Raw genomic sequence first — 19992 nt, 5'->3', positions numbered from 1 at the left:
CAAAGAGTTACTATCTGCCTTAATGACTCGTGCAGTCGTCAGACATTCATCCTAAGCTTTCTCTTTCCCTAGCTGCATTTTTACTTGTAACGAAAACAGAAAAATGTTGAGGATATCATGTTAAAATAATTAAACAACAGAATCAAGCCACACACCCATATTTCACCGTAGTTGCATTTTTCCATTAAGTGTCCGGGACGAACACTGGGTCAGCAGGAATTAATGAAGAAGTTAATGATACTCTTATGGAAAACAATTGCGAAATAATGTTGCAGCGGAGAGGGTGGTAATGACGAGATTATTAATACAAAATTTTTACTGAAGTGTTTGGGTTAATATTTTAGTGTCGGACTGTGGTTTATCGGCACATAACGAGAATTTCTATTGAACGGGAGGGGAGAATCATGACTGTCGTTACAGTAAGCTAATAAAGGTAAACACTGGCATATTTCTGTCTCTGTTTCACCACTTTCATAGTCTGTATAGCTTTAGTTTTCTCTTCCACCTAACACGCGAAGAAAATTATCGAGAGTCCAATGATCCTGGGACCACAAATTCTCTCATGGTCAGCTAATGCCAGGTGATTGTGTATGGGAGTATGACAGAAACGAGGGGAATAGTTACACTGTACCATTAATTATTTAGGAGAACAGCTTGATTTTATTTTGATAGGTACTTGCAGAGTTTCTATAATTATTGGTGTGGTAAGAGACTGTACCAGCTCGGATTCTCCTTATTGTCAGAGATTTTTGTCCTTTGCAGCTTAATTCTCGTAACTCGGTGACAGGTTAGGGTAATAATGCTAATCTACATACTTTCCATACCATTGTTTTGTGACTATGACTATGCCATAATATTGATCAGCAGTGACAGATCAACATTTAAGATACTGAGATCTAAATTTCAGGTCAAGTTAAAGAGAAGGATATAGTATGAAGCGTGAGAAGAAAGAATGGAGTAGTGTATTGCATGAAAAGAAAGTATGCATAGTAAGGTGCATACTGAAATTCGTAGCCATTATTAAGCATTTTTAACAAAGTCGTCGTCAGATGGCGCCACCTCAGCTGTCAGCCGATGGCGAATTTGGATTCTCCATGTCAATTTACCATATCTGGCACCAATTTTATGTCTCCAAAGGGCTTTTAACAAATCTGTCAGAAGCAGGAGAAACCGAAGAAGAAGAACGTTGGCCACTCTTTGTCCTTCTGGCTATCGCCGCAGGTAAAAGCAGCCTATTGTTAACCCAAATTAATTACTCGAACTGACGCATCAATGAAACAATAATGAAACTATTAGAGAATCCAAGGTTACCGGGACCATTCACCTCAGTTCAATCATCCGCTATAAGCTTAATTATAGTGTTACAGTTGATGCATCCGTGAGTGTTAATTTCAGTACACTTCATTTCAGAACGGTGATTTTTTTTTCCTTTTTACTAATTCTTTCTACCATTGGATTATTTTATTTAGCTCGGAGGAGACCTGAAAGGGTGAAGGAGGCATAAATCTGATCTCTCCTGTTCGATGAGTTCCTCCTATGCTGAGTATTATCATTGGTTGCTTGCAAGGCTAAACTTTAACACTTTTATGTTAGAGTCATTTAAAGTATTTTCTTCCAACTAATGACGGACGTTTCATTCAGCTGAGTGTGAATCGTAGGAGCCTGAATTAAGGACACCATCGTACTGATGGGGTTTAATAAGAGTATCATTAAATTTAAGTAGAATAAACATACAGTTCGGGTGAGGAGGAGAATAAACAAATGATGAAAACTAGTGACCTTCTTGCATTTCTCTCGTTGGTACACAGTTTTGTTGATGTAATAATACAGCAGTATTATTAGAACTGAGTGTATTATTATTTTTTTTTTTATTCTTGCCACTTTTAGGTGTACTTAGCGTCGAATATTACAGAACTTAGTCATCAGCGATACAAGGAAGCCAATAATGTTCTTGTATCATCATGTGTTTCAGAAACTTCGTCAGATGTTTGTGGGTCATCAGCAGTATCACAGTCTCGTTTTAGTGCTTATACTAATATGATCTTTTTATTGTTTTTCTTTAACTCAAAACACCACTAGGCAACTAAATTCAAATATGGAAGGACCTATAGTTGTGAAGGGATTAGTGAAGGTTATATGAAAATCTTACAGAAGCTAATAACATGGTCGTAAGAGATGAACACCATGGATATCAGAACCTTTACTGTATAAAATGTGTTCGCTTCTGTCACAAGTGGGCCCGAATTCAAATATATTTACGACCGATTCCCTGCCATAACTATACTCATTATTTTAATCGAGGCGAAGATGCACTTGACAAATAATCTGTGATGATTGGCTGAATGCAACATGTCCGAATAACATAGCTGTATTTCAAAAAATTGCCGGTAATGTGAATCGAAACTTATTTACAAACCCAAATACAAAGATGCTATTCGGACATGTTGCATTAAGGCAATCATCACCAACTTGTCGAGTGCATCTTCACATCGATTAAAAAAAGAATGAGTATATGATTTGTTTTAAGGGAAGAATGAGAGAAAAAAGGTTATTCAGCATTCGCCTTTCCCTGTCCGTCCTATCAAAGCAGGTATAACGTACGATAAGTATTTTTCATCATAAAAGTAATTGCACACTTTAACTATCTACCTGGAAAAAAAAATCCTTGTGTCAAATGGTCATTTCCTTTAACTTTCCTGCCCGCAAACACAAATCCTAGTGTCAAAAGGACAATGACCTTGAACATCGCACCACATATCATCTAAAATCGTGGGGTAAATATGGGTATTAATCTACCAAACGCAATGCTCTTAAACGCAATATGAGCACATTAATGCTAATCCCCTAGTCATTTAAAGTTCGTTGCATCGCAGAGCGCCATTTATCAAATGCTGGTGGGGCTAGTTCAGCTAAAGTGCCTCGTCCGTCTATCGATCACCATCCTCTCCACTCCATTCCTCTTCTCATCCTTGGTCTCCCCCTCCACCTCACTCACATACACTCTCCTACTCTCCCTGTCAGTCTCATTCCCCACCTTCTCCACCCGATCCCTCCATCTTGTCCTCAGTCTCCCCCTCTCCCTTCCCCTTAACCTCACTCACATACGCTGTCGTAGTCAATCTCTCAGTCATCATCCTTTTCACAAGGCCAACATATGTCAGTGTATTTTTCAGCACTTTTTCAGTCATATCCAATAATTTATCATTTGATTTCTAACCTTGAGTTTTCACATATGTTTAAAATTTTATCTCCATTTTCCTCGGATGCGCCTTGGTTATTATGCGAAGTTTGGAGCCGTTTCCTCCTCTAGTTTCTCCTTAAGGTTAAAAAAAAAAAATGACCTAAATCGTAACACCACTACGGTACCGCATGAGTGTAATAATAATGGTGTTACTACTACTACTACTACTATTACTATTACTACTACTACTACTACTACTAATTGTAATAATAATAATAATAATAATAATAATGATAATAATAATAATAATAATAATAATAGGAAGAGGAAGAGGGAAAAGAAACAGAAGACGACAAAAAATACAAAAGAAGAAGAAGAAGAAAAAAAAAAAAGAAGAAAAAGAAGAAGAACAACAACAACAGTAACAGCATCAGGTACAATAAAGAAGAATAACAACAATAGTCACAATAACAACAACAAGCACAACAACAACAACAAGAACAGTGTGGTCGAGGCAGACATGCAATTGTGTTACGTCTTCACCTGATGATTTGGATGTCACGTGATGATGGGTTGGCATGGCAACGGGATTACCTTGTTATGAGTCCATATTATATTTACAAATCATAATAGATAGATAGATAAACAGACAATAGGACAGCTCTATGCGAGCCTGGGAATGGGAAATGATCTTGCAAGTTACACTGAGGAAAAGCTGACGACAGATTAGGAAATAGCAAGTCAAGAGATGATGCAGTTAGTTTGTCAGCGATACAGCAGATGAACAAAGCCTAGTGACCATACTCACACATACACACATACTCACACACAGGCTTCTAGAACTTTCCAACCACACTGAACACACGTGACACGACCCCTGTTTCACCAGAATTTAGGAAAGAGAGCTCAGAAGAAGACAGGCCATAGAATCGGGAGGTAGTGGGGAGAAAGGCTTAGCAACTTGGAAGAGAGAGAGAGAGAGAGCGAGACAGGGAGACAGGGACTCTACTTATACTCACTCGTGTGCAAGAGACTTGTTAATATTTCCAAGACAAATAAAAATAGTCCCATACTCTTCTTTATTTCTCCTGTCATTGCGTGACAAATGGGAACCAAGATTATCAACATACAAACAACTCAAGTATAACAACCGCTCGTCCACAAGTCTAATATGTATAACTTCTCTACAAGTAACTACAAAGTCTTTTTATGACAATTGGTAACAGCGAAAAGAACGCACCTCGTCTTCGAATCAACAGTGAATTTCTACAAAAGCAGGCGACAGTCTACAAGATTAACTTCAGTTCTACAGTGAATTCCTACAATATCCAGCCTACAATGCAAATAGCCTACAAGTTTACAAAACAACTCTATAATCTTCACGTAACTTCAAGCAGCAGCAAGAAGAATAAAAAACAAAGCAAGTAAAGAAAAGGAAGAAAAACAAAACAAACAAACGGAAAGTGAGACACGACTCACAATTCACAACCACCAGACCTCACCCTCCTCTCTCTGCTACCGTCCCCCAACCCCCACCGCTGACGCAGGAGTGAAGAGGTCAAGACGACGAAGCAAATACCAAGTCCATATTCACAACTCATCTTACTCACTCATCTTCACTCAAGTTACTCATCGCTACTCATTTACTCACCACGGCTACCAGTGTGGGAAGCCGACGTCACCATGTGCTGAGATGACATCACAACGCGAGTCTGACATGCCAAGCAACGTGTGACTGACACAAGGCACTTCTCACCCACTACTCATTACTCATCATTCACATAGCTCCTACTCATACTCATTTATTTCCACAGTTGAGTTGGAAATTCGACGTTCTATGCTGAGGTTTGCTTGTGACAGCTGTTAACCACCACAAGCACCAGGCCATGGAATTTCCTGAGTAATATCGTCCATCAACACAGCACTAGAATTATCAAGAGATCTTCAATCAAACCTGCATTTTTCTTCCGAGATCGACTTTTGTATCGACACACCTCTACGATCTGTATCAAGTGGGTAAAATTATACTTACTCATTTCTTCTCAGTGCTAAAATTAGCTATATTCAACTTTTTTTTACTTATTTCCATATATACACTTATATACTCACTATCTATCATTTATTTCAACTTATTTACTCATCTATTTTGTTAGGACATAAATCAACAAAAGGCGTATTTGATAACACCATATCTTAAGGACAAGGAATATTTGTTTATCTTGACGATATTATAATCGCAACGAAGAATATTAAGGATCATCTCAGGAAATTAGACTTACTCTTACAAAAGCTTAGTGATGCTGGTTTGAAAATTAAACTTTCCAAATGCAAATTTTGCTTTAAGGAAATAAATTTCTTAGGCCACAAATTTGGTTCTGATGGTATTCACACCACTGATGACAAAATACAGGCAGTGAGAGATTTTCCTGAACCCACTACGACTGACGAAGTTAGACAATTTTTAGGTCTGGCTGGGTGCTATAGGTCATTCGTACCACAGTTCTCTCATATACCCTTTCCTCTATTCCAACTACTCAAAAAAGATGCTGTATTCCAATGGGAAGAAGAACAAAAAAGGGCATTTAACAATCTACAATTTAAACTAACAAATGCACCTTGTTTAGCATATCCAGATTACACAAAATCATTTCTTATTTGTACAGACGCATCAGTTAAAGGATTAGGGGTTGTACTGATGCAGGAAGATAAAAGAGGAAAAAATCAACCAATTGCATTTGCCAGCAGACAAACAAGAGGTGCAGAGAAAAATTATTGCACTACAGACTTAGAGGCACTTGCAGTGGTTTTTGCATTACAAAAGTTTCGAGATTTGGTATATGGTTACGAAATCCACTTATTCACCAACCATAAACCACTGGTGGGTATGTTTAAAGAAAAACTCCTTTCTGGGAGGAGAGCAAGATGAAAATGTACAGTTGAAAACTACAATGTACAAATTCATTATATACAAGGTAAAATGAACATAGTAGCTGACGCATTATCTAGGAATTCGAACACAATTCAGGTCGCGGCATTAGATCTCAAAGGAAATATCCCAAACCACGAGGATATCGCAAAGGCACAAAGACTTGACCCAATATGGTCTAAAGTTATATACAAGTTAGAAAGTGGAGATGACATACAATTACCCAAACTGCATGTCCCACTCGAACAATTCACAATGGTCAATAATACATTATACAAGATTAACTCTAAACAACCAAAACGCCAAAGAAATACTAACCAGTTGGTAGTACCTAATGACATGATACCCCAAGTATTACGAACGATACACGACAGCCCACGTGCAGGACATCCTGGAAAGGATAAGACATTCAATCAAGCCCAGCTGTTATATTACTGGCCTTCATTACGAAAAGATATAAACAATCATATAGACAAATGCCAATCATGTGCGAAACACAAAAGATACCCAATCACACCTTCACCGATGGGTAATTACCCTGTACCATATCAACCATGGGACGTTGTCGCTGTTGATTTACTCAAGATGCCATTATCGTACAATAATAACCTATACTTATTCGTAGCAACGGATCATTTTTCCCGTTATGTCATTTTAGCTCCAATTAAAGATAAGACAGCAGAGACAGTAGCAAAGGCAATAACAGATAATGTAATATGTCGCTTTACTACCCCAAAGGTACTAATAAGTGATAATGGAGGAGAATTTAATTCTGAGATCTTACAAGAAATCTGTAAACAATACAACATCAAAAAGGTTAACGTTTTAGCCTATCACCCAGCATCGAATGGGTTGGTAGAGAGACAAAATAGAAAACTATTAGATGTGCTACGACACATTCTCAGTGAAACATTATGCAAGCTGGGATGAGTGGATTCCCAGAGTAGAAGCCTCAATTAATGGATCTATAAATAAATCCATAGGTGACACACCACATTTCATTATATATGGAACAGATAAACAATTACCATATGAGCTCCTGGAAGGTGACAGTCTGCCCATATACAATTACGATGATTACTCTAAACTCCGTTTACGTGAATTCCAGGACATTCACAAAAGAGTCAAAAAACAATTAACGAGGTCCAAGGAAGAAATGACGGAGGCATTTAACAAGAAGGCAAGAGATTCACCTATCAGCTTAGGAGACATTGTTTACGGTATCATTCATACGAGACACAATAAATTATCCCCAAAATTTGAGGGCCCATACAAAGTAATTAACATAAAAGCAAACAAAGTTTTAATTAAGTCACTGTCAAGTGGCGAGGAGAAACAAGTTCATATTGACCATTTAAAACGAGTTTCAAGGGAATTATCCAATAATTATTCAGCCTCGGATACAACCGAACAGGCGAACGTACCTCAAGAAACCAAGCAAGAAAACAACAATGATTCCAAAAAGAAATTAAGGTCATATACCAAACAATCAAACATAGGTGCAACTGTTCCAATAAAATCTACAGTACATCATTTACGAGAATTAAATATCGATTTAAACTCCTTCTATAAATGAAATAACAATCAACCGTAACGCACATCATCACTATCATCGACCACGGCATGACCATATTAGGAAATTAATAGATTTTTTTTTCGGTAGGTTACGATGAAGGAACTTATGCTTTGGATTCTCCTCTACATAGCAAGAGGATATGCGCACTTAGACCCCCAACACATAGTACGACAAGGATGCCTCATAGCTCCAACGGCCACGACTACAGTCGTTAAGGACGTCATGAGTACTGAAATAAGTCTAGATTCTATCTATCTATCTACTGCCAGACGCCTCAATCCCGTTTGGGGTGGCCACAAACAAATTGCCTCCAAGTCGCCTTGTCCCCCGCCATTTCACTGCCCTACTCCCAACTCACACCCCCCTCTCTCATATACCTCTCCACCCCATCTCTCCATCTCATCCTCGGCCTCCCCCCCCCACTTCCCCCCTCCACCTCACTCACATACACTCTCTTCGTCAGTCTTTCACCCTCCATCCTCTCCACATGGCCAAACCACCTCAGTGTGTTCCTCATAACGCTTCCTATCACATCCACATCAACACCACAACGTTCCTTTATATCCTCATTCGTCAGCCTATCTCTCCATGTGACTCCACAGGCTCCTCTTAAATAACTCATTTCCACTGCTCTCACTCTTGACTTGTGTCCTTCCAACAACGTCCAAGCTTCACTTCCGTACGTTAGAGTTGGTATCACAATACTGTCATGTAGTAACTTTTTCACTTCCATGCTCACTTCCCTGTTTCTTATCACTGTTTTCAAAGAACCAGCAACCTTTCTTCCCTGCTGTACCCTTTCAAGCACTTCCCCCTCCAAACCTCCATCCTTACTCATCACACTACCCAAGTACTTAAACGTACTCACATTTTCCAATTCCTCACCATCCAACCTCGCTGTACATTCACTGACTTCACCTCTCTCAAAGACCATCACTTTACTCTTCCCTACATTCACCTTCAGATTCCGTTTCTTACACACTCTCCCAAACTCATCCACCAAGCCTTGCAGCTCCCCTTCGTCTTCACTCAACAACACAGTATCATCTGCAAACAACAGTACAGGGAGTTTCCAAACACTATCCTCTCTCACCAGGGCCACTCCGACATCCACTACCCTACCTTGTACCTCTTTTATTACCCCATCCATGTACAGATTGAACAACCATGGAGACATGACACATCCCTGTTTCAAACCAACTTTCAGAGAGAAAAATTCACTTAGTTCACCATCCACACGCACTGCAGCCTTCGCACCATCGTACATACCCTTCACAGCATTCAACAACTTCCCATCTACTCCATATATTCTTAACACTTTCCACAATCCTTGTCTGTCCCCCCTGTCATATGCTTTCTCCAAATCCATGAAAGCCGCATACAACTTCTTTCCCTTCTCTAGAAACTTTTCCACTAAAGATCTAAGAATGAATATCTGATCTACACAACCTCTTCCCTTCCTAAAGCCTCCCTGTTCTTCTCCAACTAATTTCTCTGTTCTTTCTCTAACTCTGTCAATAAGTATCCTACCATACACTTTTTCTATTATACTAAGAAGACAAATGCCCCTATGATTACCACAGACTTCTTTTTCCCCTTTTCCTTTGTACAAGGGAATAATTATACCTGACTTCCAATCCTCCGAGACTCTACCTTCCTCCCAGGCTAATCTGCACATCTTCCAAATCCATTCTACTACTACCTCTCCCCCATGCTTCAGCATTTCACCACACACTTCATCAATTCCTGGGGCTTTCCCCGATTTAACTTTCTTCATTGCTTCCACAACTTCTCTCCTAGATTACTTGTCTAGATTACTTGTATGAATTACCTACTTATCTAGACAGACTTGCAACACCGATGCAAACTCTGGACTTCATGATAGGAAATTATGTTTCACAAGCACATAACACAAAGGAAGTGAATGAAATGGTAAAGTTAGCGAAATGGAAACTGGAACAGGCAAAGTCAGCTATGCTCAACATGATCCAAGATCTCCCATCTTATGGAACGGAGGTACTGAGCGACAGGAACAACATCACACGTACTCGCCAAAAGCGCGGTTTGTTCGACCCGGGTGGCGCAGTTCTTGGGAACATCTTTGGATTGGCTACAGAGGATGACCTTAAAGAAATAAACAACAAATTGAATAAAACAGCTCAGGTACTAACATACCAAGATAAATTCATCACAGGACAGAACTCAGCAATGAAGACAATTGTGAAAAAAAATGAAAAAAGCAGAAAACATAGCTCTCGAGAGTGTAGATAAAATAAATGAAATGGAAGGACACATTACACTTCTCCAACACTTCTCCATCATCACAGAACATATTGACACGATTCTACTGCAATTAGAGAACACTAGAGATCGTTTCCGGGCACTTATGCAAGGAATTTCGAATGCTGGTGATGGCAAGATCACAATTGACTTACTCCCAGTTCATGAGCTACGTCAGATAATTAGTCAAGGCATACATAAACATAAATTGAAGCTGTTGTTCCGCAGTAGAGAATTCATGCAATATTATCCATATTTAGAAGCAACACTAACACCAACATCAGTAGTAGTTCATGTACCATTCATAACTGAAGACCTGTTCACAGTATACCAAATACACCCCTTCCCCTCTAAAAATAACAACACTTTGGTCATCATCAACATCAACACAGACACCGAGCTCATCATGGTCTCCAAGAGACGGGACACTGTCACTTTTGCAAGTGAATCAACGATTGAACAAAAGTGCCGCACATCCTTACATGCTGTTCATCTTTGTCCTGCGTACATTTTCACGTTTCAGCCTACTGATACAGTCCCTTGTGAAATGGCTATCATCAGAAATGACAATATTCATAATCATTGCAACTTCACTTTTGCTCTAGATAAACTTGTACACCATCAACGCATTGGACACTCACAGTTTTTTTATTTCACTCATAACACATCAGTTTATATAGTCTGTCCAGATATACCACCATCTCATACTCCAGTCTCAGGTTTATACATAGCACCAGACTACTGTGCGGTATTTACACCAGCCATGTCTACTTTATCCACCATCAATCACTACCCCATCCTCAATCATACACACAAACATTTCCACCCACTGCCTGATATGGACTTAAACATGAGCACAAGTATTAAGTTGACTTCACCTAAGTTTGAAACAATGCAACTGATCAATGAAACAATGAAGCCCTGGGAAGATTTGAGTTTGAGTATGTTCAACCCATATTATGTGTATAGCCCAGCACCTACTGTTTTTATAATCTTCTGCATTGTATTTGCAGTACTGCTGTTCGCAATGCACAGAATGCATGCAAGAATTGCTAATTTGGAGACAGTATTTAGTTTGGGGAGAGTTAACATCCAAGTTAACCCCCCTGAATGAAGTGTACATATTTGTATAGAGTATTAATTATATATATATATATATATATATATATATATATATATATATATATATATATATATATATATATATATATATATATACAAAGAAGAATGACCCATGTATGGCATACCAGTACCATTATCTTTAAATGAAATATCAATAACTCTTACCATTATCTTAATTTTAAACTATTTTTTTTCTTGCATGTATGCATTTCACTATAATAACCCAAGTACATACTGTATTACATTTAAATAGTTTACTTTTAATACATTTATTCAGATATGTATACAACTTGTTTAAAATGTAATATTTCTGGATAATTGCTATTTACTGTGAATATTATATGTATACAATATTATAATCAATATTATGTACTAATAGATTAGCATGTGCCAATGATAATTGCTGTCGGAGGACCTTCAGCTGCGTGGACCGAGCAATGTTATGAGTCCATATTATATTTACAAATCATAATAGATAGATAGATAAATAGACAGATAGACAGCTCTATGCGAGCCTGGGAATGGGAAATGATCTTGCAAGTTACACTGAGGAAAAGCTGACGACAGATTAGGAAGTAGCAAGTCAGGAGATGATGCAGTTAGTTTGTCAGCGATACAGCAGGTGAACAAAGCCTAGTGACCATACACACACATACACACATACTCACACACAGGCTTCTAGAACTTTCCAACCACAGTGAACACACGTGACACAACCCCTGTTTCACCAGAATTTAGGAAAGAGAGCTCAGAAGAAGAGAGGCCATAGAATCGGCAGGTAGTGGGGAGAAAGGCTTAGCAACTTGGAAGAGAGAGAGAGAGAGAGAGTGAGCGAGACAGGGAGACAGGGACTCTACTTATACTCACTCGTGTGCGAGAGACTTGTTAATATTTCCAAGACAAATAAAAATAGTCCCATACTCTTCTTTATCTCTCCTGTCATTGCATGACAAATGGGAACCAAGATTATCAACGTACAAACAACTCAAGTATAACAACCGCTCGTCCACAAGTCTAATATATATAACTTCTCTACAAGTAACTACAAAGTCATTTTATGACAACCTGACCATTGTGTTACTCCCCCCCCCTCTCTCTCTCTCTCTCTCTCTCTCTCTCTCTCTCTCTCTCTCTATCAAACGCGCGCACATTCAGACACACACACACACACACACACACACATGCTAGAAAGACTTACAAATAAAATCCACTACAAACACATTATTTCTTCTTCCCCCCCTCCTCTCTCTCTCTCTCTCTCTCTTTCTCTCTCTCTCTGCATTTAATTTATTTACATAGAGCTAACATCATACTCTAGATATCCTCTATCACTTTTTCACTCTAACTTGGCCCAGATTTTTGTCCTTTTGCAGCTTGCTTCACGTAGTTCTGTTGCGGAGACAATAATACTGTTCTACAAGCTTTCCACAGCACTTCTTCGTGACTGGCATCTTAATCTAGCGTCAGTCTACGAGATGAAGATGGGCAGATGGGAATTTTAAGCCATGTTGGAGGAAAAAGAGTATAGGAGTCCCTTTCCCTGAGGCCCACCAGTGACCTTCCTACGTTGCAATTAGTCCACAATACCCTCCATCATGTTGTTTTTCTAGGGGAAGAATGTGGCCTTGAAGAAGCCAGCTCTGCACACCGTGCAGTGACGCCATCCTTCCTGTATTTATTTGATGGTCGGAATCGCTAATTTTTATTCTAGTAAAATTATTAGAAGTGAAGGAGCGTTGTTGTGTGAATGTGAATGTAATAGAAAGCTTTAAGAGAAATACATTCAGGTGGTTTGGCCATGTGGAAAGAATGGAAAGAGAGAAACTAACGAGGAGAGTGCATGTGAGTCCGGTGGAGAGGGGAAGAGGGAAGGGGAGACCGAGGATAAGGTGGAAGGAGGAAGAGGAGGGGTCGATCGAGGATGAGATACAGGAATGGAGTGAGGAGGTATATGAGAGGGATGTGTGAGTTAGGGGGAAGGTAACGAAGTGGAAGGGAACAGGGTGACATGGAGGCGATTCGTTTGTTGCCACTCACGTGATTGATACGTCTGGCTATAGATAGATTAATAGACAGTTACAAAGATAAGCTATTTTCCCCAGCTACGTGGGTCATAGGAGCCTGTAGTTGGTTGGGCCCGTATTCTTGTAAGGAAGCTCCCAAAGTGATTTATTTTTCTTATAACACTTTACAGTCCTCCTCTGTTTTACCTAAATCCATCTATTATCGCCATACTCTGCATAAACAACGTAAAAAACGATATTAACCAGACATACTCAAAAATAAATCGCTAATGAAGAGGTGTTAGGGAACCTCCTTATCCGACGAGAATACATGTCTTGGTTATCATCTGAGGGAAGTTTGATAAGTCTTAGTTATGAGATAAGAATCAGCCTCCTTGGTTTCTAGTCAAAATAACCCTCCAGTCTGACAAATTTGGTCATTAATGGAACTGGAAGAGGTTAGGTGGGAATGAGTCTTCTTGATAATTAGCCAAATTTACCCTCCAGTCTGAAAACATTTGACCATTAACTGAGCTGGCTATATTCCTAAACTGAGAGAGGCTTGTTATGTTTCTCTGCCCTAATGTATCACCTCTTCTACTTGTCACTTTCCTCTGCTGGCTATATTCCTAAACTGAGAGTGGCTTGGAATGTTTCTCTGCCCTACTATATCGCCTTTTCTACTTGTCACTTTCCTCTACTGGCTAATATTCCTGAGCTGAGAGAGGCTTGATATGTTTCTCTGACCTAATATTTCACGTCTTCTACTTGTCACTTTCCTCTGATGGCTAACATTTCTAACCTGAGAGAGGCTTGGTATGTTTCCTTGTCCAGTGATACAAAAGTTAGCCTAATATTTCACTTTCCCTACTTGTCACTTTCATCTGCTGCCCTAACATTCACCTCTCGTACTTGTCACTTTCCTCTGCTGGCTAATATTTCTGAGGTGAGAGAGGCTTGGTATGTTTCTCTGGCCATACATCAATGTGACTGACAAACACTAAGTGTTAACTATATGTTGTGGGATAATTAGCAGTTTCATCTCTGACTTACTATATGTATATATGTAGATACGTACACACAACAAAAAAACTATCGTTACACCTTCTGCGCGATATAAAATGACACACGAATGAAGGTTTTTGATAACATCCTCCTCCATTGGTATCCCTGCGTGTGTTTGTTGCATATTTATTATAAGCTATATCCATTGCTTCTCCCATGCATATTTCTACCTAGTGCTATTTGGCAACTCACCCACTGTCAGGCTTACCAACCCTAGCGAGACAGCCAGGTTGTTCAGTATGAAACACATCGGACCCCTGTGTACAAGGGCAGGGCATTACAATGAAGGCTGAGAAATACAGTGAAAGTTGGAAAGTACAGTGAAACCCAGGATGCACAGTGTAGGTAGGGAAACACAACAGAACAGTGAAGATAGGGAAACAACGAAGAAAGGATCGCAGAATAATGATCTGAAAAACAAATGAGAGACGAAAGCAGAATGAAGAAATAGAAGGACAATATAGATATCACGACAATATAAACAAGCGTAGGGAAATTGTAATAACAAAGGAAGGAACACATTGAACTTAAAGGTATATACAAAAAAAAAAACACGCAAGGGAAGAACAAGGTCTTCGAGATGCAGGGAACTCTGAGAAATTTGAGTCCTGTGCTGGTGTGAAGAGCATCGGGCCTGAATATGAACATGAATATTACGCCGTTAAAAGATTCGATACTGATACTGCCGCTATTATCATAGTATACATGGAAAGTTGTAGATTAAGTAATAGTAGGGAGACAAATGGCCACCGTGTGTCTCAGCCATAATCTTACATTTGTCCTGGACCCAAAATCTCACCACATACAACCAAAACGGCTCATCAAATCAAGAAACAACAAAACAGCTTAGCAAATCAGGAAAAACACAACAAAACAGCTCAGCAAATAAAAAAAAAATGTAGCTCAACCAGCTCAGAAAATAAAAAAAACAACAAGACAAAGAACAAAACCAACACAGCTCAGTAAACAAAGAAACACAACAAAACATCTCAGCAAATAACAAAACGCAAGAAAAACAATTCAGCAAGAAAAAAAACAACGAAAAACACTCAGCAAGTAAAAAAAAAAAAAAAAAAAGCTCAGCAGATAAAAAAATCATAAAACAGCTCAGTATGTCGAAAGACACAAGAAAACAGCATAGTAAGTGAAAAACACAATATAACACAGCAGAACAGAAAACACGGAGAAAACAGTTTAGCAAACAAAAACACACATTGAAAATGGCTCGGCAAATAAAAAATCAACAAAAACGGCTCAGCAAGACAAAAACAACAAAACATATCGACAAAAAAAAAACACACAACTAAACAATTCAGCAAATGAAAGAACAAAACATCACAGCAAGTAACAAAAAAAAAAAAAAATAGCACAGCAAGTCTAAAAACATACAGCAAAAACAGCTCAGCAAGGATGGAAGTGGGCAGCAAACATACCAGCCCCTGTGTGGTTTTCCAATAAAAAAATAAAAGTGGGAAATATTTGGACCCTTCAAGGCCCCCCCCCCCAGAAATAAAGGAAAAATAAAAATCCTATAATGACCACTGTTTACCTGGGGGCAGCATCGATGATTTCTTAAAAGAAAGGTGAAGGAAAACGAAAACTAACACGCACAGCAGGAACTCGGTCACCATCTTGCCTCTTCTGTCTCTCTCCGTCTCCCTCTTGCTCTGTGAGTCTCTCTCTCTCTCTCTCTCTCTCTCTCTCTCTCTCTCTCTCTCTCTCTCTCTCTCTCTCTCTCTCTCTCTCTCTCTCTCCTGATTGCACTGTCTCTCCTCGCGGCTGTACCTAAGAGTGCTGTATGCTTTGCACGGGACGCAGGACCCTCCCTTCCAAGCATGCGCAATCACTCTCTCAGGGCAGAAGGGAACATGGGAGGGGGCAGCTGAGGATAACCCGGAGCCGGACCTGAGGGGGGGTCCGCGCCCTCCGTGATAGTGTTAAGAGGGTGGAAAACATAACATAGCTTAGTTCACTGTATAATGAAGCACTGGATCTCTAAATAAAATATATATATGGAAGTAGGAAAAATTATATCTAAACACATTAAAACAAGGCTGTGTATAACATTTATATACAGTGCAGAAATAATTTTACAGTCTTAACAAAAATAATTTAAAGCATCTTTCCCGTCACAACCTTCTTCATGATCGTCAATTTGAGTTCTGTCAGGGAGGCTCCACAGGCGATCTTCTCACCAACCTTTCAGACTCCTGGTCATCTACCTTTCGGGATTTTGGCGAAAGCTTTGCCACAGGCACTTGACATCTTCAAGGCTTTCGATCGAGTCCGGCATAAATCTTTAATTTTTCAAACTGCCCTCTTACGGTTTCCATCCTTCTATCAGTGTCTTCATCTCTAGCTTCCCTTCTGGTAGTTCTATGGCTCCTGTTGTAGACGGCCACTTTTTTCTCCTTGAACCATCAATAATGGTGTTCCTCAGGGCTATGTCCTATCACCAGCTCTCTTTCTTTTATTCATCCATGACCTTCTAAGCTGTATATCTAACCCTATCCACTTATATGCTGATGATTCCACTATTCACCATTCCATTCGCTTCTCTCAGCATCAATCTCAGCAGTTATTTCAGCAAACAAGGTATGAGGCTATTGCACACCTAATGTCTAACTTGGAACATATCTCTGATTGGTAAAATTAAAGTTATTTGTAATACATAAGAAACTTAGTTCTTTCATCATTCAACTCGTCCAAATCTTCCGCAGGAGTATCCTCTAATATTTAACAATATGGGTCACCTGACTTCTGACTTGGGCTCCTATTATTATGGGTTAAACAAGCTCCCTAACACCTCATCCTAATCGATTTGTTCTGCTAATTGCTCCTTACTGTACTTGTCATTTAAATCATTCAAATATCTACATACTCATCATAAATAACATTCAAACTAATATTACCAAGTTGTATCCAAAAACAAATCGCTTAGAAAGAGGTGCTAGGGAGCTTCACTAACCGACGGCATTACGGGTCTTGGTCCAAAATTCTGATTGGGTAAAAAAAAAAAAATCCTTGTTTTTATTGCATCAAAAACTCAATTCCCAGAAATCGTTGACCCGTCAAAATCTTTCATCGGAGTGAACAATTTACTGTGGTGAGAGGGATCCTGAGATAAATACATAGAAAGATAGATAGATAAACAAATAGATGGGCACACAGATAGACAGATGGAGATGGGGTACATAAAAGGATGGTTAATGAGATATCATCCTGAGATATATCGTTTAATATAAGTACATATAAATACTGAAATAAGACATGGGTGGATAGATAGTTAGACAGATTAATAGACAGGTAGATAGATTGATTGATAGGTAGACAGAAAAATTAGACCGATAGATAGATACGGATATAAAAATAAATGTATGAAGAGAAATATATTTGCATCAGTAAATCCCTTTTTCTAGTTACATGTATCAAAATAAAAAGTGCATGAAATCAAACGCACTGTTTAAAATGGTGTTAAAATTGGACAGGTTCTTAAATGTTTCTTCCATCATTGGATGTAGTGCTGACTTTTGGTGACTCTACACTGAATGTGGATCCAAGGTGTGTGATGCAACCTTGGGGGCTGACCTTTTTTTTTTATTCTCTCTCTCTCTCTCTCTCTCTCTCTCTCTCTCTCTCTCTCTCTCTCTCTCTCTCTCTCACACACACACACACACACACACACACACACACACACACACACACACACACACACACACACACACACACACACACACACACACACACACACACACACACACACACACACACAACACAACTTTTCCCTCCCCTCTCTCTCTCCTTCCCTTCTACTCCTTCCTCTCCACGCTCTGCCTCTCCTCAATTACCACCCTGTACGGCTTCGGAGCATTGATGGTTAGCACGTGTGGCTCTCTCTCCGTCTTCAACGTCTCTCCCTGCGGCGGTGAGAAGGTGAAATTCTGCATCAACGCCGTCAGAAGCACAAAGATCTCTACCTTGGCCAAACTCTCAGCCAAGCACACCCTACGACCTTTGGAGAGAGGGCTGGAATAAGAGCTGGTGTGGACTGGAATAAGAGCTGGTGTGGGCTGGAATAAAAGCTTGTGTGGACTGGACTAAGAGCTGGTGTGGACTTGAATGAGAGCTGATGTGGGCTGGAATAAGAGCTGGTATCGGCTGTAGTAAGAGCTGATGTGGACTGGAATAAGAGCTGGGGTGGGCTTGAATAAGAACTGGATTGGGCTGCAATAAGACCTGGTGTGGACTGGAATAAAAGCTGGTGTGAACTGTAATAAGAGCTGGTGTGGACTGGAATAACAGCTGGTATGGACTGGAATAATAGCTTGTATCGAGTGGAATAGGAGCTGGAGTACCCTGGAAGAAGAGCTGGTGTGGACTAGAAGAAGAGCCGGGATACTGATAGTGAATGATAAGACTGGAACCCTTTCAATCTACCTTGGCCTAGAATTGCAATCCCTCCATCCTGAATGCTGAGTTATAACAGCTGATTAACATAAGAGGATTATAGTCATGAAGTGCTGTGGAGAGGAGGGAGAACCATAGCACTGTCTAGCCTCTGAACTGCAAGAAATCTATATATCTATATTCCTAGGCTGCTTCACCCAAGAAAGGGAGGTAGCCGAGCCAGGACGACACACTCCCAATTTACTCATCCACACAAACACATTCATTCACATCTTGGCCCTAAGGGCAGAAGAGACAGTTCCTCACCGCACCACACCGCATGAAGGTCAACTGCACAGAGCAGTCAGAAACACTTTCAGCAGGGAACGACAGCATTCCTCCACCTCTACGACGGGCGCGTAGCACCCGTCTAGCAGCAAACTCTCATCCCTTTTCTGTCCGACTCTCTAATGCAAGAGTTAACCGTTACTCCCAGTCCTTCATTTATGCAACAGGTCAAGTATGGAACTGTCTCCCTCTGTATTTCCTGTTTCCTATGATCTCCAGTCTTTCAAACGCAGTGTGTCCAGGCATCTCGAAATGATCGGATCTTGAATTTGGCTCTCTCTTGTATTTTGTATTTCTCTTGGAAGGAACAATAATTGCGGGCTAGCGGCCTTTGGTTCCTTCTTCCTCACATAAAAAAAAGAGGTGGTTTACCCCAGCCACATCGTAATGGACCGATCCTTACCCTCATTAACCTGATCAAGTGAGCATACCAATGCGGGAGAATATCCCCTCAGGACTGTGTCATCATTTATTCATTCACATTTTCTCTCCAGTAATTTCTATCACGCACAGCCACTCTTCCTTGCTCAACAGAAATCTCTCTCACATCCAAAGCTCTCTTCACACCGTCCATCCATCCTATTTGTGGTCATCCTCTCAGCCTTGCACCTCTCACATCTGATCCAGTTATATTTTTCACCAATCGCTCATCATCCATTTTCTCCATATTCCCAGACCATCGCAACACCCTTCGCGCAACTCGATCAGCCATCCTCAGCACAACTTCAGTTCTCCTTCGCACTTCATCATTTCTCACTCGATCCATATGCGTCTCTCCACACATACTCCACATACACCTCATCTCCATTTCATTCAAACTTATCCTTTCTGTTACACCCATATTCCATGTTTCAGCCCCATATAACGCAGTCAGTACCACAACACCCACATACAGCCTTCTTTTTACATCCATTTTAAGCGAACGACATCTAAACACATTTTTCATTTCTATAATCCCTTTTCCTACTTCATTCATTCTAATTTCACTTCTGCATCTATTCTTCCATCCAAAGCAACTTTTGACCCTGAATACTTAAAACACTCTGCCTCCTCAAGCGACTCACCATTCAAAACTATATTCATTCCCCTACCCTTTACCAACCTC

The 19992-nt window shown here is 39.9% G+C and overlaps 1 protein-coding gene across 1 annotated transcript in view; it reads right to left on the bottom strand.

The window, feature by feature from the left end:
• Positions 1 to 17962: 17962 nt before the first annotated feature.
• Positions 17963 to 19992, bottom strand: part of LOC145397475 (cytochrome P450 2L1-like) — a 72093-nt gene continuing 70063 nt past the window's right edge. The window contains exon 10 of the mRNA XM_080270529.1: positions 17963 to 18165. Within this exon, the coding sequence (XP_080126655.1) occupies positions 17963 to 18165 (203 nt within the window). The remainder of the gene's footprint in view (positions 18166 to 19992) is intronic.

Source organism: Coenobita brevimanus, chromosome 41, assembly GCF_032717465.1.
Source record: "Coenobita brevimanus isolate Jiangsu-jjx chromosome 41, ASM3271746v2, whole genome shotgun sequence".
Taxonomy (NCBI): domain Eukaryota; kingdom Metazoa; phylum Arthropoda; class Malacostraca; order Decapoda; family Coenobitidae; genus Coenobita; species Coenobita brevimanus.
Note: the sequence above shows the minus strand (reverse complement) of the source record. Positions and strands in the feature narration are given on the sequence as shown.